The sequence below is a fragment of the Typopeltis vanoorti genome, chromosome 5, assembly GCF_054136105.1.
Source record: "Typopeltis vanoorti isolate ZY-2024b chromosome 5, IOZ_Tvanoo_1.0, whole genome shotgun sequence".
NCBI lineage: Eukaryota > Metazoa > Arthropoda > Arachnida > Uropygi > Thelyphonidae > Typopeltis > Typopeltis vanoorti.
This window is the reverse complement of record NC_143553.1, coordinates 2,873,800-2,901,513: the sequence shown is the minus strand read 5'-3', so window position 1 is coordinate 2,901,513 and position 27,714 is coordinate 2,873,800. Positions and strand designations below refer to the sequence as shown.

At 34.6% G+C, this 27,714-nt stretch overlaps 1 protein-coding gene across 2 annotated transcripts in view; it reads right to left on the bottom strand.

The window, feature by feature from the left end:
* Nucleotides 1-27,714, bottom strand: part of LOC150106189 (RRP12-like protein) — a 582,235-nt gene that overhangs the window by 68,170 nt on the left and 486,351 nt on the right. For both annotated transcript variants that reach the window (XM_090392222.1, XM_090392221.1), the window contains exon 30: nucleotides 8,422-8,529. In XM_090392222.1, coding sequence (XP_090248348.1) covers nucleotides 8,422-8,529 — 108 coding nt within the window. The remainder of the gene's footprint in view (nucleotides 1-8,421; nucleotides 8,530-27,714) is intronic.

Sequence of the window (27,714 nt, the reverse complement as noted above, 5' to 3'; positions counted from 1 at the left end):
GTACCCCCAGAGGCACTGATGTGCTTATAGGTCCTTTGACTGTCATGTATGGGGTCAATATATATAAAAGAAAACTCTTCATTAGCAAAGGTAATCATTATAACAACTTGTAAAATCTATTATAATTAAGTGGTATTCGTGGCATAGTTTTTTTTTTAATCAAAATAACAAGATATTTCTATCCGAAATTTAAAAATTATCTTTAATATAATGGACAATTCTAAAGGTAAAATAACAACAGAGTATTAAGCAAGAAAATCTAGATGCATGCTAGAGTGCTCACAGTACAGTAGATACGAAATTGATAAATATGCAAAAAATATCGTTTATATTTAATAACGATAAGTTGCAAAAGAGGAAATAAAAGATGAAGTCTATGAAAAACGAACTAATCCTTAAAAAAAAGATTTCAATGCAAAAATTGGAAAATTAATGGAGAAAGATAAATTTTTGGCAGCATCCAGAAATTTCATAATAAGCAGCACTATGTTTATTGAGGAAGAATATACACAAACAAACATGGAAATTCCTGATGGATATTATATTCAATCAAATAGACCAAATCATAATCAGTAAAAGCCAGAAATTGCATTCAGAATATTTGGAACTTCAGAGCAGCTTAGTATGATAGTAACCATTTTCTAATTGGTGCTATTCTTAAGATTAAAAGAAACAGTAAATGTTTTTCAGCACATGCAAATCAACTAAGATACAATATTAACAAATTATATAAAACAGAAGAGAGAGAAGAAAATATGAGTGGGAAAGAGAAATTGAAAAATATGCAGCTGGAATTATATAGCATAAAAGTAGCAGTAGAAAACTCAACCAGAATTCAAAGTAAAACACAACATAAAAAATGGGTTTAATGAAGAATGTAAACTGGCATTAAAGAAAAAAAAAAAAAAAAAAAGATAGACGCATTTGGCTTAATAACATTATGTCCCCAGAGATACAGAGGGAGAGCAGCAAAGAAGCCAATAAAATAATCAAACAGGAAAGAAAAATTTTACATAAACAGATTGAAGACATCCAGAATTCTTTACACTAAATAATCCCAGAAAATTTTTCTATGAAATTAAAAACCAAAAAAATAGGCCCACAACTGAATACAACAATAATCAACAATAGCAATGGACAAACACTAGCCACTACAGATGAAACAGCAAACAGGTGGAGAGAGAGAGTATTTTAGCAAACTCCTAAATTATGATGAACCTGCTGAGTCTTTTAAACAGAATACTTATCATTCTTATCACCCAGAAATATTTAAACCCTCATTAGTTGAAGTGGAAAAAAGTATAAAATAGCTCAAACACAACAATGTACCAAGTACTTATTAAATAGTATCTGAATTCATTTTCATTAAGTATGGGGAAGTGAATTAAACACTCATATACACAAGCTGGTAAATTTAATATGGGATAAAAAAAGAGATACCCACAGAATAGAAAGACTCAACTGGTAATTAGCTTACGGAATTAACAACGCATATGAAGGATATTAATTAAAGGCAACTTTAATGGACAAACGGCAAAATGAGGTTGAAGATATCGAGACAACTAAATCGTCTGAACTTCCTAAAATACTGTCGGGATAACAAGGTAATCCCTAACTGTGTTAAATTGAAGCACCGTTTTACTTCACAGAAAGCTCTGCATATTTATCATCACACTAGCTTCACCCTATTAAGAGAACAAATTACTGCAATGCATGTTCTCCTTGCCGACAAAAACAAAACGTTATGGGCGCTAGAGGAAGAGCTTTCAGATACCCTCGGACATGATCTTTGGACGATTCTTTATGACGTCTCATGCGCTTCGGCAAAAAAGAATTCGAAAAAATACGAAAACCTGATAAAGAATTCGACTTCCTTACCACAGCCACCACTCAACACTGTAGTCAACCTCTCGTCCATAGTTCTAAAGCCTGAAGCACTCACCGCACTATCACGTAGCCACAATTTTGCCCTAGCTCCTAAAAGAATACCTGCCAAGGAAATCATGATCCAAATAGAACGTGGTATTCGCAACCTTCCTAACCATATCGCCAACAACGTCAGACTGGATGTAGCCGGTGTTCTCACCAAAGCAAAACCTCCAAAAACCAACTTATCCAAAGACAAATATGCAACCCTACTAGAAATGAAGAAAAACAAACAAATAGTAATCACCAAAGCGGATAAGGGAAACGCCACTGTAGTGCTCAATTAAAAGGACTACAAAGGTAAGCTTAATGCTTTAGTACTAGACCGTACTACTCACCTGTAGTGCTCAATTAAAAGGACTACAAAGGTAAGCTTAATGCTTTAGTACTAGACCGTACTACTCACCTCCCTATTGAATATAATTCCTACCAGCTATCAGATTAGAACTCTCCACAGACTCTTTACGAGTCACTTCTTGGCCTGTGGAAGTCACTAACAAACTGAAACCTTATAACTCTAGATCCCCCCCCCTGATTATATGGACTCCCAAAAATACATAAACAAAATGTGCCATTACGTCCCATAGTGGATGGCATTGATTCCCCCACATATAAATTAGCCAAACATTTAGCCAAAACGCTCACACACTATACTGGCAACACACCATCACACACAAAAAACTCAGCCCACTTTAAAGCCAGTATAAAAAACCTCTCACAATGACATAATGGTCAGTTTTGACGTCTCCACCCTATTCACTAATGACCCACTCAAAGAAACCCTAGAGCTCATCCAAGCCAAGTTTCCTCCCGATATCTCAGCCCTATTTCAGTTCACAATGAACTCAGGCTATTTCGTTTGGCAAGGAAAATTCTACAAACAGATAGAGGGGACATCCATGGGTTCACCACATTTCCCCACCCTTGGCCAATTTCTTTATGGAGACCTCTGAAGAGAAAGCCTTAAACTCCGCCCCACAAAAACCCACTATTTGGCTTCGATACGTGGATGATGTGTTTGCTATTTGGCCACATGGCTCAGATACACTCCACTCCTTCCTAACACACTTAAACAACCAACACCCCAGGGTCCAGTTCACCTTGGAAAAAGAGGAAAACAACACCCTCCCCTTCCTAGACACTTTAATCTCGCCAGCTTGATGGATCTTTGATTTTCTCTGTTTACAGAAAACCCACCCATACTGGCAGATACATTCACCAGCAAATCCCCCCCCCTCACAACAATATGGGGTTATAAAAACACTATATAATAACAGGGCAAAATTAATCTGCTCAGATGACAAGGCCCTAACCACTGAACTAAATCACATCCACAACACTTTCTTAGCCAATGGCTATAACCCCCAGAAAATCCAAAAAATACTAAAACCAATAAACCACAACCCCTCCCCCCCTCTCCACAATAAAGATTACACCAAATCTATCACCATCCCCTATATCCAGGGCACCTCTGAGAAAATAACCAATATCCTAAAAAAAAAAAAAATAAAAAAAAAAAATAAAAAAAATATGATCTTACTTCTTGTTACAGACCATATAAAAAGTTGGCATCCCTTATCCGCTCTACCAAAGACCAACCACTTCCCCTAGACCTACCTAGTGTATACCAGATCCCTTGCAGCTGCAAATTATCCTACTTTGGCCAAACAGGCAGGACAGCAAATATCAGGATTTCAGAACACCAAGACTACATCCGGTTTCACCAGTACAGCCGCTCTGGGCTGGCAGACCATGCCTTAGATACCCACCATAGAATTCGTTGGAAGAAAACTAAAATAATACACCGCAGCAAGCTTAAATACGAAAGATTATTCAAGGAATCATCAGCAGCTCTAAAAAACGTTCCAAACCTCAACAAATTTGGGTGCATGAAACTACCCCAAATTTGTGAGACTTACATTATGAGAACTTCAGCCCAACAGCCAAGACAACAAAATTAGCCTGCCAGAGGGCACCATTAGGACTTTAGGAACAATATTAGTTTATTGCCTTCTTCCTCATTTGCTTTTGTTAGTGCCTGCGTGTACATACCATATTTTTATGTTCCTGAAGATGGCAATAAACTGGAAATATGGAAGTTATTCATTAAAGTTGCCTTTAATTAATATCCTTCATATGCGTTGTTAATTCCGTAAGCTAATTACCAGTTATGTATGACCAATGTATAAGCCTTGCTAATAGAAAGACTCACTATTCATTCCAGTATATAAAAAGGAAAACATAAAGGAATGTGAAAATTACAGGGGGGGGGATATCGCTACTGTCAGCAGGCTACAAAATTTTATCTAATATTATATTATAAAGAATCTATACTGAGGAAAATATAGGTGAACATCAAGCAGGATTCCAAAAAACTAGATCAATGGTTGACCAGATTTTTAAACTTAGACACTATATAGATATATATATATATAAAAAAGGGAATAAAATCTGCAGGTCCAAATTTTAACTAGATTTTAGAAAGCATATGATGGCATTCATAGAGAATGCCTTTGGGGAGTATTAGATGAACTAGGAATACCTCATAAGATGTTTAATCAAAATTTGCACCATTGACAGCCGAAGCATGGTATTGGCTAATAGAATTAGATCTGAAACTTTTGTTATTAAGACAGGATTGAAGGAGATACCCTTTTGCCCATCCTTTTTAATTTAGTATTAGAAAAATATATTCCAGAAACTGTAAAAGATAACACAAACAAAACAGTAATGTTCGACATACTGATCATATATTCCCCTTTGGAGAAAATGCTGAAGACAGAATAACATTTAGAAAACTCAAAATTGATATTGAAAAACTAGGATTAAAAATCAACTAGGTTAAAACTGTACATTTAGATGTATGCAGAAATCACAACTAAGGGAGAAATGACCAGTTTACCATTGATAACCCGAAATTCAAATATCACGGAACATTGATTACTCCAGTTAATAAAATTAGTACAGAAATAAAAGCTAGAAGAATACATGACTCCAATAGATCTTATTATTGACTACATCATTTACTATCTTCCAAAATTGTATCAAGCAGAGATATACAAAATAATCATTAGACCTATGATGAAAAGCCAAACGGCTATTTTTTTCTGGCGAAGTTGATCAGTTAATGGGATAAAAATCCCTTATTGTTTTTCAGCCAGTAAGCGAAACAACTTGGACGAATACGCTGACAGTTCGTCGGCATGAAACGTTCAGATCGTAGTTTTCGATCGTTGTTTCGCTTACTGGCTGAAAAACAATAAGAGATTTTTATCCCATTAACTAATCATTAGACCTATTGTTTCATATGGAGCAGAAACCTGGACCATAACTGATGAAGATGCAACAGCATTGAAGATCTTTGACAGTAATATATTCTCAGAACAGTGTACAGATCTGTAAGAGATAACATAACAGGTGAATGGTGGAGACATAATCAAGAACTTTACAGATCCCCACTTCTAGCTCGTGAAATCAGAATTTGCAGACTGAGATGACTTGGACATGTGGAAAGAATTGGTGAGGAGAGAATGGTTAAACAAGAATTCAAGATGAAGCCTGATGGAAAGTGACCCAGAGGTACTCTGTGCTGCACTGGGAGGATAATATCCAAAAAAAGTATCTGAGATGGGAATCCAGGACTGGAATGAAAGAGCTCAAGACAGAAAGGAATGGAAGAAGTTGGTACATGCAGTAAAGAATATTAGAAATTCAGCAAGTTGAGTCAGAAGAAGAAGGATAAGACTTTCCCAAATTTCTGGGAAGGGAAACACAGTCAAGTACTGTTCAAGTGATGGAGATGTGGAAGCACTTCAGTGCCCTCTTTGAACAAGTGATCAAATTTGAAATGGCATCTCTGTAAAAGGTGGGTCCTAGATTCTGTGGTCAGTATCAACTCCTTTGGTGTTGACACTAACCTGCCTTTGATAAATGATATTTAAGTTCATTTCAGTTTAAGAACAGATTCTCCATCACTACAACTAGATTCAAAATGACTATATTTACTACCAGAAATTTGGGAATGTTGTTTATTAATTGTAAAACAATTATTATTTTTTTTTATTTTTTGGCAATGAATCCATTCATATCTAATGTACTGTAAACACCACTATATAGAATAGCATTACTGAAAAGCTTTGAATAGAGCTTGCAGGAAAATTATTATGCTAACAAAAATGCACTATACACTTCCAAACCAAAAAATTAGAATAATCAAAGGAAATGTGTTGAATGATTTGCAATTCCAATTAATTGCATAGAAAATAATTATTAGCAAATATGAATTAGCATAATCTAAATCTACATACTTGTAGATTATATAACCATGTAAACACATAAAAATGTAACATAAATTATAAGAAAACTGTTATTTGAAAACATTCACAAAAGAATAATTTTTAATGGGTTTAAAATATTAGAATATTCCAGATTTTTCCAATTGGTTTTGAGGAGAGAATAGAAACAGCATATATTTCATTAGCTGCAGGACTGACTCATGTCTGAGGAATCATTTGCGCATGGAGTTTGGTTAATCATTTGCTAAAGATGGGTCGAACGAGTGACATATCAGAAGCTAAGAAGTTTCATATGGTGTCTCTACACAAAGGCCAAACTCAACAGTTCAAAGCAAAGGAATCGAAATGTTCTCAAGTAAGCATGAGTAGAGTATTGAGACAGTATTCTAATAACTGGAGTTCAAAATAATTGCCGCAATAGCAGTCAAAAGATAATAATTACATCAAGAGATGAGAGAAGATTGAAGAATATCATTAAAAAAAACCGCTTCCGAAGTGTCAAGTATTTTCACAGGAGAAGGACACAATTAGGTGTGAATGTGTCTACATCTACGACATTGAGACAACTTCACAAATTGTGTTTTAAATCATGTGTGCCTAAGATGAAGCCACTCATGACTTCCATGAAAAAGGTTACTTTTTAGCAATGAAAGTATGTTTTGTGTGCCCCACGGTCATCAAGGTATACATGTTTGGCATCTTAAGCAAGAAGCATTTGATAAAGAATGTATGAAACATTTGGTGAAATTTGCAACCTCTGTCATGGTATGGGCTTGTATGGCTGCAGAGGTTCCAGGTAGGCTGTGTATCATGTACAAAAGAGTCAATTCCAAAGTGTACCAAGAAATTCTTGAGCACTTTATGTTACCAGCATTAGAAGATTTATGTGATGGTGATTTCCTTTTTCAGCAAGATTCAGCTTCTTGTCACACTTCCAAAACTATTACAAGATGGCTCAAAGAAAGGCAAATCACTGTAATTCCTTGACTGGCAAACTCGCCAGATTTAAATACCATTGAGAATTTGTGGGAATTATGAAGAAGTTGCCCCAAGAGACAAAAATGAACTTGTTTCTATTCTGCAGACCATATGGGCATGTTTTGATAAAAAAAGACTGTGAACCGCTAGTAAATATTGTAGGGAATATGCCCAACTGTTTATGAATGGTCCTAAAAGCTAAGAGGGGGAGATGCAACAAAGTACTAATTATCATGTTGTTTTCCTTTGACTGTAATTTTTGTGCATTTATTTTCCCCTTATTCTAATATTGTGAATGTTTTTGAACAACAGTTATTTTATAATTTATATTACATTTTTATGTGTTTACATGGTTATATAAACTACAAAGTATGTAGATTTAGATGATGCTAATTCATATTTAGTAATAATTATTTTCTATGCAATAAATTAGAATTGCAAATCATTCAACACATTTTCTTTGATTATTCTAATTTTTTGTTTTGGAGGTGTACAAGGTACTACCCAAAAGTTTGGGGAATTTGAATTACATGTATAAACTGGTTGGTTGTAGTATGGCCTTCTGCTGCTATAAGGGGTGAGCAGAACACTTTGTGAATGAGTATGCCAACAGACAGCAAGCTTAGAGCGTGCATTCGATTAGGCATGTTTTAGTGGTTTGTTGATTTTCTTCTCCAACGGAAATGGTGAATTTTTTCTTTTTTCTTTCTTTTTTTTTCGTGGACAGGTGGACATTCAAGTCATTGCCCACAAAGAATTCCTCCCCTTCCTTGGTCAAACTGTTAATGTCAAGTTTTACTGTGGGGTTAAGAAGAAGCTAAGGGAGAACATTCACAAATATCCAGACAAGTGAAAGAATAACTGGGTTCTCTACCATGACAACACTTCCAAAAACAAGACATTGATTCTCCATCTCCTGTGTTCACTTGATTTCATCCCTGCAGCTTTTTCTTGATCCTCCAGATGAAATTCTGGCTGAAAGGACATCGTGTTGACATGGTTTAGGGGAGCCAGGCATAATTGCAGAAGGTGCTCAACACAGTCACACTTGAGGACTTCCAGGGATGCATGGAATCATGGAAAAACTGCTGGGATCGCTATATACATCCCAAGGGAACAACTTTGAAGGTAATGGTGGAAAACTAGTTTAGGATAAGTATTTTTTTTTAATGGTAAAATTCTGCAAACTTTTGGGTAGCACCATACTCTTTTATATTCTTACTTTTTTTTGTATCTTTTTCTTCATCCATTATAATCAGCCTTCCATCAGCTGCTGTTCTAAATGGCAAAGGTGATGTCTTAGGCTTACTAGCATTTCTGGGTTCATTTGCTGAAAGGAGACAAAATATAGTGGTGTATAGTGATAAATCAATGAGCCATAATCTGCACAATAATAGTAAATAATTTTTAAGCTCCTTTCTCATATACACTTTTTTTTTTTTTTTTAGAAACTGATCTTTACTCCACTTATCTTTATATCTACAATTATATTAGATCTTCCTCTATCTAGCTGTTTAAATGCACTTCTCTAGTACATGAATAGCAGATATATGAAAACAAATCTACTTTATAATTCAGCATATCTTGCTTAATTTTAAAATTTAATGGTTTTACTATGCAAAGCTTTCAAAAACTTAGCTTAATAAAATAAAAAATAAAAATTATAATAAAATGGCACTTATGTACAGAAGAAATAATATTTAGTACTTGCAGAATTTCTGGCTAGCTTTCTAGCCACTGCATTGGATACAGATGATAAGAGATAAACAAAATAGAACACTTAAAATGCAAGCAGCACATGTGACAATATATGCTATTAATTGCAGGCTGATAGCTCCGTCTACAATTATTAGAATTCAAAGAACAAATAATTACTAATTCAAGAAACACAGGAATGAGAGAGTTACTTAGGATGACTTCCCAAAATTGTGAGTTTAAGACAGTTCTTGTTGAGATTCAATCTGAAGATGTGAGCTTCACATCCTCAGATTAAACCTCAATCTTTTAAGTAAAAAATGACTTCTGTGTTACACTTCAGTTTTATTTAGTAAATTCTATGCCTAGTGGATAAAATGTGGCATCTTAAACCAGACTTATCTGACTCATGAAGTACAATATAATCTTGATGTTCTTCCATACAAATCTGAGCTGAATGACTAGTCCGCTCATAATAACAAAGGCCACAGGAGCAAAGATTTTATAAATTTCAGGATGAGAGAAAGAGGAGAAGGATTATTTAACTTTAGGAGAGCCTAGAGAGGAATTCAGTTTTTGTACTGGATAGAAAGATAACAAAAAGGTCAATTTGGCAAATAAGTCTTGCAATCCTCTTCGATACTCTATAGAATTTCCTGTAAAATTTTAGGTTTCATTCTCCTCAAGCATGTCATATTTCTTGGCCTGGAAATTATTCCTTGTTAATTTTTCTGATCCATGAAGTAATAAAACAACTGTTTTTATTAATTATTGCATTACTTATATTAATGTGAAATTATTCAGTCAGCAGAAAACGTTTTTGTGTTGTTCAAAAAAGGGTTAGTTTATGCTGTTGCTTCAAAAACAATTCCAGTCATGGACTATGGTTTATCATTATTATCATCCGAAACCTACAAGGAGTAAAGGACTCAGTGAGGGATGACACTGATCACCCAAACCAGATGTCACACCTTATCTTAAATTCATTCACACTGGATGCACTCGGCACTTCAACAGGTATTCATCACTGCTCTGTGAGTGAAAAATCTAACTCTCACACCTTTCTTAACCACACAAACTTCTATGAATGCCCCCTTTCCTCTTCCCACCTTCTATATAATGAAAAATTTCATCATCTGATAACTTACAACATCCTTCCAGAAGTTTGTAGAACACTATCGTATCAACCATCTTTCTCCTATTCACCAATATCTGCAGTCCACATACACATCCTGAATCTATCTCACAATCTACATTCCATAAACCAATATCATTGTTTTTACTTTTCTTTACATCCTTTCCAAAGCTTCTTTATCCACTCTGAGTCCAAGAGACCAAATCTGTGCACAATAGCCCAGGTGTGGTTGTAACAAGGACTTGTAAAGAGGCAAAATTATCTTAAAATTACCTCCTTATCCTTACACATCACTGTTTATTTCAATTTCTATTTGCAATGTAACCTTTGAACTTCAGTTTCCTATCTGCCATAACTCCAAGATCATGGACTTCTAGCCTCATTGATTTCTTGTAACATATTCCTGCCAAAATAACATGCTGTTGGAGATCACATCATGCCAAAGTGAATAACTTTACATTTTCTAACACCGAATTGATAGCCACTATTATTTGCCCACTGTTCCAAGTTATTCACAATCATTCTGTAAGTACTGTACATCAGTAGCATCCCAGATGATGTACTGTATATCACTATATCATCAGCAAAGAACCGAAAATCTGTCAGGTCCTTCCCAATATCACTGACACTTATAATGCACAACAATGGTCCAAGGACTGATCTCTGGGAGAACACCATTGGTTACCTTAAATCTGGTAGTCACCTATCACATACCATTTTCTGATACCTATCCATCAGCCACCCACTTATCCAAATCAACAGTTTATATTGCAATCTCATATTCTCCAGTTTACACAACAGCCTTAGATGTGGTATCTTATCAAATGCCTTAGCAATGTCTAACAGTATCACAGTGTATCCATTCCCTTTATCCAATTCAGCTGTAATGTTATTATAAAATATGAGCAAATGTTAAAACATGACCTCCCTTTAGAAAACCCATGTGTTGTTTGCAAATCTATTTCTGTATGCAAGTTGTTAGCAACTTCACTAAAATCCTCATCTGATATCCTGGTGTGGTAGTGAAGATTTTAATTGGTAGTTAGACAAATTGGTTTTTGCACCACCCTTGCACAATGGAACTATCATACATTCTTTCCATTCCTATGGGATCTCTCCTGAGCTGAAATTCAAGTTATACAAACAGGCGATGGCCGAGTCATTTTGGCTGAACATTCCTTTAACACAGATGCTGATATCCCAACTGACCCTACTGCTGAATTTCAATCCAGGATATGCAACAGCTGTTCAACCACATTCTTATGTACCTCTAACCCTTCATCCAGTGTAGTGGTAGCATTGTGCACTACATTGCATACACCTAGTTGACAGATCTTAGTGAAATGAGCACTCTAAATCTCATTTGCTTCTAATCATAAAGTCATTCTTCCATATTCACTTTTGATTTTACTTGCAGCAGAATGATAAAATTCTTCTGGGTTACATTTCACTTTCCATACAGTATAATTTTTCTAGCCAGCACTTTATATATTTCATAACTGCTTTCACTCTTATTCTCACGATATTCCTTCCACCTCATCTTCTTATGGATCTCTTACTTAATAAGGTTGCACATCCATTTCATTCCCACCCTATCTGTTCTTGACGCATTCAGATACTGCCTCATTTAAGCAACTTTTCAAAGCTTTTCATGCACTGTTAATATCCTTCCCATTCAGGTAACTGATACTGTGGAACCAAAGATAGTATTTACCTGACTTTGTCATAATTTCTCTCTTTCTAGTTCAGCATGTAAACTGTTCTAACTGGAACACCCAAATTACATGTTGTGGAAAGTAGTTAGCTACTTCCCAGGACAGTATGGCATGATCACTGTCACAAATTGGAAGCAAAACAGTTTTTGCTACGATCAAATCTAACACCATTTAACCTCAATCTTCTGTCACATGTTCCTTGAGAAAGTTGTCTCATAGCAGCTCAATAAATAAATGTTTTCATCATTTCTTTACCTTCATATTGTAGCATTTCATTATAAACTCTATCGGTTCCAGATGATTTCCTATTTCTCAATTTTGAGATGACCAATTCTATTAAATTATTATTTATTTCTATTTCATCTGCATTTTCTGGCTTTAGTATTTTATGCATTTTTATTTCTTCTTCATCTTCATATAATTTGGTAACATATATATATATATATTTTTTGTTCTCTTTCTATGATTGGTATACTTATGTATTCACAATTTTTTTTTTCTCTGATTTTGGATCATTCTCCATACTTGTTTCTGTGCAATGTACAGGGTGACCATAAATTAACTTTCCCTCTTTGGAGGTATCTATAGCTAAAACTAATACACAGAATGGGACCACATTTTATATTGAGACTCTTGAAGGCATGGGGAGATGAATTCCACGAAAAAAAGATTTAGTACCAAAAGTCGCCGATAGGGGAAATTTTGGTGCTGGTGAAGCCGAAAGCAGTCAAATATTTGCAGTAAATGCAGGTAAAAAGGATTATGCAAATTTTACTGTGCGTACGTGACAGCAGCACCACCAATTCCACTAAAAAGGGATTGGGAACGTTCAGGCAGTTATTCGAATGACTGACGAATCGTGCTCAATATGCATCCTACCTTGCCTCAACGTGCTTTACTTGTTAAGTTGTTTTACCTTAAACAATGCAATGCCGTAGCGGCCCTTTGGGAATTTAGAAGGTTTCATAACCTGCATACAGGTCCTATGTCAGCTGTAGCACTGAGAGCTGTGATTAAGAAGTTTGAAGAAACTGGATCACAAGGAGTTAGACCTGGCAGAGGATGGAAAGCAGTGCAAGAAGAGACAGTAACAGACGTTGCTACTGCGGTGTTCAACGACACAGGGATGAGTACTGGTCCAAGCACTCGTGCAATAGCTCGCAAACTTGATATGGCTTATGGTACAGTTCCCAACTTGCATGTCTTGAAAGAGAACATAAAACGGGCTAAGTTTTAAAAGAGGTATACCGTGAGTAGACATATCGATACAAAATAAATAACGGAAAAAACTCACGTAGAAAGATTATTTAATAGTATAATTTTGGCCTGTGTGTCACAGGCATCTTCAGTACATTAAGCTCAAAATTAAACACTAACTGACAATTCCAAAAAGCGCCATCTAAGTAGCTGGTGTAAGATAACTAAAAAGCTCAATAACTTTCCTAAAAAAAAAAAGTTAGGAAAGATTAGCTGATTTGTAAAGTACTATCTCCCATAAAGAGGGGAAATAGTACTTACACCAGCTACTTAGGTGGCGCTTTTTGGAATTGTCAGTTAGTGTTTAATTTTGAGCTTAATGTACTGAAGATGCCTGTGACACACAGGCGAAAATTATACTATTAAATAATCTTTTTCCGTTATTTATTTTGTATCGATAAAACGGGCTGTTATAAACATCCAATCCGACTCCTTACGCTCAGCTGTAGAGCATGTTGCACACTGGATGCAATTTGTTGTGGACAAGAAGGGTCAGCACATTGAAAATCGTGTATGTGGTCCAGCGAACCCTGATTCTGATGAATAAAACATTATTTCCTGAGTTCAATCACTACATTAATTTCTGTCTCTCTCTCGCAAGTTGTTTTAGTTTAATTATTATTATCATCACTGTAACGCACCACATATCCAGCTGGAATGAGTGACACGGCTGTTGCTTACACCATCGAAATGTTATTATTCCATTTTATCTAACTTTAATGTAATTATCCGCTTATTTTCGGCTCCACCAGCGCCAAAATTTCCCCTATCGGCGACTTTTGTACCTTTTTTTTTTTTTTTTTCGCGGAAATCATTTTCCCATGCCTTCAAAAGTCTCAATATAAAATCTGGTCTCATTCTGGTTTTAGCTACAGATACCTCCAAAGAGGGATAGTTATTTTATGGCCACCCTGTATAAGGTATATTCCAGTTGTTTAGAATGACCTTCCCAATATGTACGTTTTATGAGTCTCATTTTGCAATTTATTTAATTTCTTATTGTTTTATAGTCTTCATATTTGGATATATTAGTTTTATCTTGTAAATGTTTATTAAATGCAGTTTTTTTGGTTTCAGATATTGCTTTTATTTCTTTAATATACCAGGGAGTTCCATCTTGTTTTGTATTTTCCAGTTTGTTTTTTCTAATAATTTTTTTTTTTTTTTACTTTTAGTCTAATTTGGTAAAGTATTCTAATATTCTTGTAATAATTCAACCTTAAATTTATTTCCTTATTTTTTTTTTGTTTTGCTTTTTTACTTTATTTATATTTTGCTGGAATCTAAATTTTCCCATCGATTGTCCACGATGACTTCCGCTGTCTGCGGATGTTTAGAACTCTTATATCCAATATTTCATTGGGTTTTAGTGTTCTATTTGTTATAAAATCTATCTTATTATAAAATCTCCTTAACATTTGTCCTCTGTTATTTCTCCAAGTTATTTTGTGCTGACTCTTGTGATTAGAGAAAGTATTATTTATTCTAAATCTCCTACAAGGGAAATGCTTATTATTGCTCCGATGAGTTTCTAGCCTTATTTCATGTCAAATGATATCTGATCATTTGACACAAATGATCTGATATCATTAGTAGAACCCTTCTAATCACATTTGTCCTTCCAAAAAATACTGTAACCTTCACACTCCATGCCAGTTGTTACATCTGACTAAGACGGTCAAATTTCATTAATACCAATAATCTCAGACAAAAACTTATTCACCAAGGCAATAAAATCTATCCTCTATCTATAGATGTAACAAGTTATCTTCTGGCTTTTTTTTTGTATACTTGCAGTTTGCTGCTTGGCCCAGTTGAGAAACTCTCTCTTTTCCATCTACAGACACACTTAAAAAGTCTGAACCCAAAGCATGGTTATGAATCTGTTGATTCATAACCATGCTTAATGACATTCATATCATTGGCATATTTGAATATTATAGCTGAACTTAAATATTCTTCCCATGATGATCTAGTTTCATTGACTCCCTGCATTAGATCTCAAACCACTCAATAATTTCTCCAAGCTCCTGATGCCAAACCCATTCGAGTGAAGAATGGGTCTCTCTCTCTCTCTCTCTCTCTCTCATACAGGTCATCCCTACACCAAACTCACTCCTTACATTCAATAACTCTAATCCATTTCTTCTGCACAGCCTGCAAATTGAATTATTATTATTATTATTAAACAAGACCTCATGGAGTCAAAGACTCATCTAGGAGGTCCTTTTATCTCACACACATCTCATCATACCGGGTCTTAAACACATTCAAACTCCTTGCAGACACCACACTCTCAGGCAAGGCATTCCAATCATTCACAACTCTGCACGAAAAAAACCTGCCTCTCACTCCCCTACTCACACCCTCTTTATACAGTTTGTATACAGTTTCCAGGGATGACCTCTGGTTCTCCCCTGATCTCCCACTATTCGCTGTAGAACTTCTCCATCACTGATCCTATAACAACCCCTTACCAACTTGTAGGTCTCTATCATATCTCCCCTCTTCCTTCTCTCCACTAGACTCTGCAAATTACATCTTTTCAATCTTTCCTCATACTCGACATTCCAGAGGTCAGAAACTACCTTAGTCAGTCGCCTTTGGACCCTTTCCAACATCTCTTCATCCTTCTGAAAACCAGGTGACCAAATCTGGGCACAATAGTCCATGTGTGGCCTAATCAAAGCCTTATACAATGGAACAAGAATCTCCCTACTTCTACACGTCAGTGTCCTCCTCATCATTCCCAGACGTCTTTGTGTTGTCTTCACAATTTTGGCGATGTGTCCCCTAAATTTTAGATCCTAATCCACTATCACTCCCAGATCTCTTATTTCCTCTACTTCCAACAATATATTCTCACCAAGCATAAATTTTGCATCCCATCTTTATTTTCCAAATTTTAAAACCTTACATTTTGCAACATTGAACTCACATCCCCATTTGCTTGCCCAATCACTCAATTTATTCAAGTCTTCTTGCAAGGATACAACATCTTCACTACTCTTTATGGTTCGTCCCAACTTTGCATCATCTGCAAACAACTGAATATCTCCATCCAAATCTTCGCCAATATCATTAATATACAAGTTATATTAATGATAGTAATGGCCCTAAATACAAGTTATATTAATAATAGTAATGGCCCTAAAACAGATCCCTGAGGCACTCCACTAGTGACTTTCCTTTTCCTGGATATTGCACCCCCATACACAACTTGTTGATACCTATCAGATAGCCAGTCTCCAATCCAATGCACTAATCTAATATCCAACCCCATCTGCTTTAGTTTGACTGTCAACTTATCATGAGGTACTCTATCAAAAGCTTTTGCGAAATCCAAGTATATTACTGTGTATCCTTCTCCTCTGTCCAAGGAAGCAGTCACTTTATTGTAATAAGTAAGTAGATTACTAAAACACGACCTCCCTTTAGCAAATCCATGCTGTCCATCAAAGATTATACCATTGTTGTCAACCCAACTCTGGATCCTAGTTCTCACAAGCTTCTCCAACAACTTAACCACAACACCTGACACACAGATAGGCCTATAGTTTGATGCTTGAGTTCGATCACCTCCTTTATGAAGTGGCACAATCTTGCCCTCCTTCCACTCTTTAGGGACATGACCAAGTGCAAGACTCGTATTAAAAAAATATGTCAAGGCAGGTGTCAACTCTCTGGCACATTCCTTCAGAATACGCGGTGATATATTATCAAGTCCCACAGCCTTATTTACATCTAGTTTACTCAACTCCCCAAACACCTCTTGCTCACTTACAGTCAGTCTCTCCTCCCCATCATCAACTGCTCTTAATCTCTCCATGAAGTCACATTCACAAGATTGAAAGATCTTTATGAACTGCTCATTAAGTATCTCCACCACACATTCTGCAACAGCTGTCTTTATACCATTTCCTCCAATCAATGTCATCCTTCCATAATCATTCTTTCTTTTGCTGGCTACATATCGAAAGAACTCCCTAGGATTCTTTTTTAGCTTCATTAGCTAACTGCTGTTCATACCTCTCTTTAGCTACTCTCACCAACCAATTATCATAGCTGCCCTCCTTAACTCATTGCTGTTATAGCTTGGTAATAAGTTAACAGTTCACTCTCACTTTTCTTTCTCACTACTTCCAAGAAATCTTTCATATCCTGTCTCATATCTATATTGCTATTTAAATCACTAGTTTGAACAAGCACTACCATCTCCTTTTCTTTTCTGTTTCTCCATTACGTTTGTTGTATCTTTAATTTTTGCTTCCAGGAAGCTTGAAGTAGTGACTCCTTGAGCAACTGCAAATTTCATGAATGAATTACCATACTATATCACTTCTTTTTTTCTTATGTTTTAACTAATTTACCTTATTATTAGTATAATTATTCTCTGTTACTTACCTGCTTCTTTTTGTTCTGCTAATTTTTCTTGTCATGTCTGAGTTTCTTTAATTATTCCTGCTTTTTTCTAATTCTCTTGTTATTTGTCTAATAATTTGCTTTAATCAGGTTATTTCAAGCATTATGTTATCCTCACATCATCAACAATGGTGTTGAAACTCTTCTGCTTAGCTGTGCAAAGGCTTCTGTCTCCATCAGCTTCATTAACTTGTGCTTTGTTCTTACATGTTTTTGGTGCCATTTTTAAAACAACTTAAAGAGTAAAATTAATTTTGAGGCAGCATGTATATTTTGTATAAATCTGTACCTCCTTGGGACAATCTATCAAAAAAAAGGACGTTATAGCTCTATCATCACAAACACAGTAAGAAGTTAGTGGCTACCAAAGATGACAAGCAGTTATAAGTTCATCATGATAAAAATAATTATTTTAGAAAACCTAATTTTCTACTTTGGGATAATACCACAGATGCATTTCCAGAGATCCTACTCAATCAAAAATCAACAAATTTAATAATCTTCTAGATGAATTTCAATCTTAGGATGAAAAAAAAAATATCAAAAAGTTAGATTTTCATGCAATACCTTGCCAAATTTATGGACTTCTGAAACTTCATGAAGAAAATGTTCCTTCAAGACCAGTATCCAATCTATAAACTCAAAATATTTGTTCAAGCTTCTCTCCACATTTACTGGCAATTCATCTTCTTTCATTAAATTCAGAAGATTTCAAGAATAAAGTATCTGGATTAGCTTTACAAACTACAGAGAATTTAATTAGTTTTGATATAGTTTTGCTCTTTATAAATATTCTGCTGACTGATGATATTATTATTACATAATGATTTTTCTCCTGATATTGTGAAATTATTTGATTTTTTGTCATAAATTCAAAAGTATAATATCTTATAATTAAACAGACAAGGGACCACAATGTGCTCTCTTATTTTTTAAAACTTTAGAGAATTATGGCACAACATATACTGAATTTTCTCATAGACCATCAACTTGCTACAGATAGGGTGATCATGTTTTTGCTGTTTGGAACTCTTCCTCTTCAGAAATTCACGACTTAGTGTAACATTCTAAATAACAACTGCATATAAGTAAGAGAAAACTAAATAGAATTTATTACTCCTATACATTTCGCTCAATATGCCATGAGCATCTGCCTTCAGGAGAAGGCAGAAGGTAACATTTAAATTATGAATATAAGAATGAGTCATACAGAATGAGTATAATAACACATGTCTTGGTTGCAGCTTATAGGAGGAGGAAACATTATCAGAATCACTTCCCAACATTAGAGATAGCCATACAGTCTATTCAATTAAGATTAGGGCAGTAGCATAGGACTTGACACAATTCAAAAAGTAGACTATCAAAATTGAATTACTGCAGTGTAACACCTTCTAAGAAGCAAGTTTTGAACCTTCAGATTCCAAAAATCTTATATAATTTGATTTTCTTGGATTCTAATCATAGCAGAACAGCAAGTTTGTCCAAAGTAGCAAAGATGACAAGAACAGAGTATTTGACCAATAGCAGGCAAGCATAGAGGTGCTAATGTATCTTTGATAGGCAGTAAGAAAGATGACGACTTTCAGCCTGGTTTGAAGGTGGTATACAAGTTATATCTGTGAAAGGTCCTTGCTATTTGTTTGGATGTTTCTTTAAGGCAGTGTTTCTCAAACTTTTTCGACTATGGAACAGTTCACAAATCCTGATAATTTCTGAACATTACAAAATAACCACGGAACACCTTGGTTATTTTGTAAGGTATAAATTAATAATTAATTGCTAATTAGCTGATTTTTATTAATCAATAATTGATAATTAATTATTAATTAATTAAACATCAATTAAACCATCATTAAATAATTTGTGCTGACAAATTAATTTAAAAATGACAAATTCCAGAACTTCTTGTGGAACAGCTATTCACCTTCTGCGGAACACCAGTGTTCCAGGGAATATCAGTTAAGAACCACTGCTTTAAGGTATGGTATGCTGATCTTTTTAAGATCAGATTGCAAGCTGGGAGAGAGATGATAATTATCAAATATTTTCTGTATCAAGGTCCTGCTGTATCCATTAAGTAATAGAAGAACAAATTGCGTATGCTTGGTGCACAAGGCATTTGATAATACATTTTTATTATAATTACAGCTATTTTGCCTGCTTCAGTTTAGGAGTACTGCTGTTTAAATGTCATTGGCTATTTACTCATGGATTCTTAGGGCATTATGAGTGTAGATGTACTAAAAAGTATATGTAGCCTAAGGAATAGAAAATTGCACATACCTTTTTTCTGGGTGTTGTGGCTACACTCATAATGCCCTAAGAATCCATGAGTAAATAGCCAATGACATTTAAACAGGGGTACTCCTAAACTGAAGCAGGCAAAATAGCTGTAATTATAATAGTTTATAAAGAGGAGTAACATGGGAGTTTTCCCAGAAATAATATAGATAATACATTTTTTTTTTATGAAGGATAATGTGAAGATGCATGGATATATCTGTATGTAAGGGATGGCTTCCTGTAAACAGAAAATTCAATATTATCAGCAGAGTTATGATGTATTAAACCATCCAAAAAATGGGGAGACTATTAGATTCATATTCAATAGTGAACTTGATGTGAGTATATAAGAAGTTAATCGAGAAATTGTAGTAGTTCTGTTGCAGAGTGAAACCAGACTGCAAAGATATCTGCAAAATGTCCAAATGTGAAGTCAAGCAGAAATGGTGTTAGAAATCTGATCCTCTAAATTCTCCATAAAATAATCAGCTAAAGCAGGTGATATAGGACTACCCACCGCAGTATTCTTGATGTGCTGAAATAATTTACTGCATCAAGTAAAATAATCAGCATTTGATAGTAAACTTGAATAATGTGTTTATAGTTTAAATGAGCATGTCTGTCTGAGTAAAGAGAAATTCTACAAAACAAGATTTATTATCTACAAGATACATTATCACTTGCCTAGTGTTGATAGAATATTCTGTTCTTGTTATCTTTGCTACTTGGGACAGACTTGCTGTTCTGCTACTATTAGAATCTAAGAAATTCAAGACTAAACACAATTTTTGCAATCGGAAGATTCAGAACTCGCTTCTCATGAAATTGACATTAGATAGAGTTTACTGGACTCATACCAAGGTGTTACAGATTATTGATTTTTGAATCATGTAAAGCCCTATACCACCATCCTAATCTTAATTGGACAGACTGTGTGCATATCTCTAAGTTTTGGGAAATGATTGCTGTTAATTGTTTATTTTTTTAAATTAATTAAATATCTGTATGAGCTTCTCTGAACTCTAATAGTGTTTCCATCTACTTTACAGATGTGCCCGAGATGTGATATTTACGCATGCTGTATGATTTGTTCTTGCATAATTTAAATATTATTACCAATTCTGTTTCTGCCTGAATGAAGCTCACGACATATTGAGCAAATTATGTATGAGTAATAAATTTTATTTAGTTTTCTCTTACATGCGTGAAGCTATTATTTAAAACATCATAATATGTCTAACACAAGTCTCTATTAAACTTCTAGTAACTTCATGATTTTCTTGAAAAAATTAATTATTCAGTAAACCCAAGAATTAAATTTATCCTTGAGGTAGAGGGAAAACAATTATTTGCCCATTCTTGATATTCTCATTGTCTACAATCTAATGGCAGTTAACAGTTCTTGGTATATGGATAAATGACACATATCGGAAAATTCAGTAAAACTTGCATCACATCATCACTCTTATCAAAAATATAGCGAGATTAAAACTTTAGTTCAACATGCACATAAGCTGTGTTCTGATATATAAAGAACTATTATTTATTATTTTAATCTCTAATGGATATAATTCCAAATGAATTAATAAAATTATTAATAATTATGGCTTTCATCTAAATCCTTCATCCATTCTCCTAAAGATCGACTTCATCGTCTTGTGCATCCTGGTGTATAAAATTCATTGTGCCTGAAATTTAGTTTACTTTGGATAGACTGGTCAGTTAACATCTGCCTTGAGATGTTAACAAAAATTACACCTGAGATCAACTGTATGGCAAGTCAGATTTGGCAGACCATGTCCCGGATACTACTTCACATAGGATTAAATAGAGGAAAACATTACTACTATGTGGAAGTCATTATAGATCTGAGAGACTATTTTATAACCAACATCAGCTATTGAAGCACTCCTCCCAACCTCAACAAGTATGGCTGCATTAATTTGCGATCTGATAGCCTGATTTCTCCAAATTAACTTCATGGTCTGACCCATAGAGGGCACTATGTAAGGACATTAAGTTTAATTTCAGTTACAATTTGCATTGTTTTTAACATTTATTTGGTTCAGTGCTGTGTGCTTGTCACAGTTATAATTGCACTCACAAGATGCTGAGTAGAAAACCAGTGAAATATTAGAAAGTTTCATAAATGTATTTTTTTCTTCTTTTGATATAGTTCATACTGTGAACTCTATTATGAATAATCAAAAGCACTTATGCCTTTCCATATGTATCCAAATTAGATTACTCTGTTAACACAATGATTAGAGTTGAACACTCATAGTTCCCATTTATAAAAAATTAAAATAAAACTGAATGCAGAATTACAGAGGAATTTCTCTACTAACGACTCCAGGAAAATAAAAAAATTGTGGAAGAGAAAAGAAACTTGTAGAAGAATAAGATCCACAAGTTAAAATTGGTTTAAACAATGTCTTGTACAACAGCCAATTTAGTGTTTTGGCTAACTTTCTCTTATTCTATACAAAACTGATTAAACTTCTAACCACACTAGTTTTGCATATTCTGCTCTCTATTTCCATATTTAATTTGCATCGTCACTAAAAATTGTGCATAAATGCTCCTGCTATTTTCACAGTTTTGGTCTTTTTTATTGCTGCTTTCATACCAATTTCAGCAGTTAATCAATTTTGTTAAAGAATTCTGGAGACTTAAACTGGATTTGTTTACAAGTACATCATCTGCATTAAGAAATTAAAAGTTTGCTATCTATGATTCTTATATCAAATTTAATGACATTTATCTTTCATAATGTGATCTATATCATCATTACCATTCTAAGAAACAGTTTCTGTTGCAATGGAGAGTTCTCTCTTCTATATCTAATTATTCGGCTTTCTTCTTCTTTAGTAGCTTATAAGCTCTTCCAGTTAATCTAAACACCTCCTCTTTGATGTTTATATTTCGGCTGTCCTCATCTTCTTTTCCCTAGCATCTTCCCTTATAATATGTTTACAATTCACTGGTTATGTCCATATAGGTGTTCTAGGAATTTCTTCTTTCTTCCTATGATTTTGTTAAGGACTTGGTTTTCTTTTATATCATGGGTGATTTCTTTATTCATTTTTATTTCTTGATGAGGCTGTCCTCATCTTCTTTTCCCTAGCATCTTCCCTTATAATATGTTTACAATTCACTGGTTATGTCCATATAGGTGTTCTAGGAATTTCTTCTTTCTTCCTATGATTTTGCTAAGGACTTGGTTTTCTTTTATATCATGGGTGATTTCTTTATTCATTTTTATTTCTTGCCAATTTACTCTGCATAGATCCATACAGATGATGAATTAGAGTGGAGATACTGGGCACTCATCTCTTACACCCTGATTTTACATTAAACCACCTTCCTTTCCTTCAATTCTAACTGCTAACTTACAACTTAAATACTGACTGTGCATTGCTCTGTATAATGTTCCATTTACCCCATCTAAACATAGCATTTTGAAAAACTTCTTTTTTGGCATGTTGTATGCAAGATCTACAAAACTGAAGTACAGATCCCATGATTATATTCCCATGTTTTCTCAACTATTTATTGTTATGAAGTGAACAACTGATCTTGATAACCTCTGTTTCACTTGACTCCAGCTTATTCTTCTACAAGTTTCTTTTCTCTTCCACAATTTTTTTATTAGCCTGGAGTCCTGAGTAGAGAAATTCCTCTGTAATTTTGCACTCAGTTTTATTTTAATTTTTTATAGATGGGAACTATGAGTGTTCAACTCCAATCATCTGGAATACAATTGTGGATCAAATGTCATCTATTCTATCTGCCATTCCACATTTTAGGCTGTTGATAGTTTTCTCTACCTGAAATATTGATATGTACTCCTATTTCCATTGAATATTTTGTATATTGAATTGAATCGTAAATTGAAATGAAATTTGTATATTAAATATTTTCTACTACAGTTTAGTCAGTGCTTGATTCGTTCAACAGTCTTACAATGTAATCACACTAGATTATCTTTAGTTTGTTTTCGTGCCACCTTTGTATTCTCTGACTACTTGTATAGTACTTTTCCTCCATTCCCAAGCTTTTTCAATAGCCTCCAGAACACTTTGCTGCGCTCATGATATTGACCTTCTATATTCTTACAGAGGTCTTCTCATGACCATGACTTTTTAAGTGATTTTTTTACACACAGCTGTTCTCTCTGTATTCTTTCAGAGCATCTGCCAACTCACTTGTTAGGAATTTTCAGAATTCTTTTTTTTACCTCTTGTATCCAACAGAGATGCTATTTTTTGTTATCATTGAATTCAGCTTCACTATATGCCTCTTTAGATGAATCAATCAATGTTTTCTTCAGAGTGTGCCACTGAGACTCCAAGATTTGCTTCTTTTTGAACCCTTTCATTTTTTCTTGAATAATGTTTTGTAAAATTCACTTGGAAGAGCTGCTGAACTTCTCTTTAGCACTTTCTTATATATTATTCTAAAAAGAATTAAAACTACATGATGATTACTTCCAGTTTCCTCTTGTATCTTGAACCAGCATGAAAATATCTCTGTCAAAAATAACAGTCAATGAGGCTTTTCTTATTTCTTGTGTATTCTCTCCATATGAATTGTGCACATTTTTTATGTTGAAATATGCATTAATGATGACTGATCTATGTCCTGAATAGAAATCCAGCAGGCACCTGCCATTACTATTAGCTTTGCTCTTTTCTCCATATCTTCCAAAAAATTTCTATATCTGTTGGATTCATTTCCTATCCGAAGAAAAACTACCTTTTCTGTTTTCTCTATGTAAAGAAGCTGCCTTCTTTAATGACTCAAAAATAATTCCTCCACTTTTTCCATATAAGAACCTTCTGTGGAACCACAGACACAAATAAATTTCATTGTCCAATCCCCCATTTTGTAGTTAGCCCAAATAAATATACTTGAAAGTGCCTTCTAATCAAGATAATCTTCATATTTGGTGTTCAATGCTTCATCATCTTCCTTTCCTTGATCAGTATTGCCCAAATACAACATCCTACATTTATTATTATTTAGTCTTCTTTGTCTCATTAATACCAACTATATCCAAGAGGAACTTTTTTAGTTCTTCTGCCAGTTCAATTTCCTTTCCACTAGTACTCATTATGTTGATAGCCTATCTTCAATTCTTCTGACACTTCACTGTTTGCCCTGGTTCTCTGATGAAAAGAGGGGGCTTTTTAACCTGGCCACCCAATTAATGTGATCATCAGTGTGATTAGTATGAACACAGAAAGAACTGAAATAGGGGGAGGTCCCTATATCCTGCAGTGAAATGGGAAGGGGCTAAAGATGATTAAGAATAAGAAAAAAAAAGTTACAAAAAAGTGGATAAGAATAAACTAAACCACTCTGATTACATACACAAGCTAATCACATGACAGACTGAAAATCTATGAATATTAATAGTGAATGTAAATTATGCATCTCCATAGAAGAATGAAGGGCACATTTCATCTTTTAACTGGAAAGAGACCAGAGTTCAGTTCTCTTCACGATGAAAGGAATCTTTAAAAAGGCTTTTGCAAATGAAGTAAAATTAGATGATCTTATACAGAAGTAGCAGGTTTTTACCGCCATTCCTTTCCAGTCGCATTTATATTCTTGATAGGATTTGAAATCAATGCTTTACAAGCAGCGGCACTTACTGTTATATAGGCTGTAACATAACCTTAATTTTGGCAATGAACGTGTTAACACGTTCATTGCCAAGCAGTGCAAACAGTGATTAATAATAACATGTGGCTGAGAACAACTCAAAAGGTGTTCTATTTAAGCATTACCTATTAGGTATGCTGTACTTGCCTGTAAGCATTTAACAAACCAAACAGCTACATTGATTTTGGTAAAATTTACTACCTCTCTCTCTCTTGAAATTCATGAAAGATTTTAAATTTGGTTTAAACTGAGGCATTTTTAATAGATAAATAACAATGGAAATTCTTATGTACGATATTCTTATTGGCATTATAATAAAACAAGTTCAATACTCTTAGTTGGGACCCCCCATTCCCCCATCTGTCACAAAAAACACACTGCACATTAGCAGCATATGTTAAGAATCTTTCTCCAGAGAGCATGCTTCATCTAATAATGAAAACGATGTTTAAAGGGGGGAAAAAATCATCACTCACTTATTCACAGACCTTTACTAACATCTCAGTCCACCATCCATTAATGCAAAGCAGCAGCTTTCATAACTCAGTCACCCACTGGTGAGATAATCTGTTATGTCACTATACAACAACACCTATTGCGCTGTTGCACAATAAATTTAGTAATTAAGTTAGCATATAGCATTAATTCTGTGTTTTTCAACAAATGCAGAAACTTATAAAGCAGACTGTGGTTGGGCAAATTAGTAAAGTAACCACTAAGCATTTGTGTGTGTTATTTGTTATGTCTTCCTAGTCTTGTTTGACTGATAGAAAATAACCTATGCCTCAAAAAAAAAGTCATCATCATAATATTCCTGCCATGTACCCTCAAGGGGTGTACAGGATATGATAGTACTACATGAATAATTTACATAATTACTAACTTCCTATCTACAATTTTCCTCCAAATCAGTCTGTTACTTGTCATGACTACAACATTATTAGATCTTATATTTCTATCATCGAAGGCACTTTGTACCATATCAATCTATCTATATCTTGGTCTTCCTCTGGGTTGTTTTCCTGCCAACCTGGCAGAGAACACTTGTTTTGCAAATCTTTCCTCGCCCATTCTGTTTAAGTGACCATCCACCTGTGATTAGTTCTGCTAATGCATTCCTGGATGATGACAATATCAAGTTCTTTCCTAATAAATCTGCAACAAGTTCTTGCAGAACTTGTTGCAGATTTATTTAGAAGTATAATATCGTCTGCATAAAGCAAAGAGCTGACATTAACATCTCCAATTTTGATATCATGTTTAATACCACTTTCCTTCATAATGTGATCCATATAGATAATGAATAACAGAGGGGATAATGTACATCCTTCTCTCACACCAGAATTAAAATTAAACCATCTTCATGCACCTCTTTCAATCCTAACTGCTGATTTACAACTCAAATAAAGACTAAGTATTGCTTGATATAATGCCCCATCGACACCATATAACTGCAGCGTACTGAATAGCTTCTCTCTTGGCACCTTGTCATATGCCTTTTCTAGATCGAAAAAACTTAAATACAGATCTTTGTTATATTCCCATGATTTCTCGATTATTTGTCGTAAAGTGAAGATCTGATCCTGATAGCCTCTATTTGGCCTGAATCCAGCCTGTTCTTCACCAAGTTTTTCCTCCACAACTCTTCTCAACCGTTTTTCAAGTATAGTTGCATAGATCTTGCCAGGAACACTCAGTAGGGAAATACCTCTGTAATTCTCACATTCAGTTTTATTTCCCTTTTTTTATATATGGGTACTATGAGAGCTCTGCTCCAATCATTGGGAATTCGTCCCTCTGTCCAGGCTTTCTGAACTATGCAGTGCAGCCACTGTAAGACTTTTAAACCACCATACTGTTGTGTCACCTTTTCTTAATAACTTTGATATCTATGCTCTTTACATTTACTCGCCCGTTGGTGTCACGTGGTACTATCTAAGTACAAAGGAATTGCCCTGTGGTAGAGCCGAAATCCAAATGCAAAAAGCTTCTGAGGTCCTTCTTCTCATAAAATCCTAACACATTTATTTGTTATCGCTGCGTCACTTAGGACAATTAGTTTAAAGGAGAAAATCTTAAACAAGAAGTGAACACCCAGCTGTACCTCAGTGACTAACAACCATGCAATTGTGACCATACACACACTACTCAAATCTCCCGCTTAGGTTCGCATATTTAGCAAGTGGTGCATCAGATAGTACTGACAAACAACTGAGTCAGAGTAAGCAAAAGATTTATTTAACATACTAACATATATACAGTTCATGGAAGTCTGGAAAGACCATTTCTAAACTACAAATTTATGTGCCATCATAATTATCAAATACAAACAATA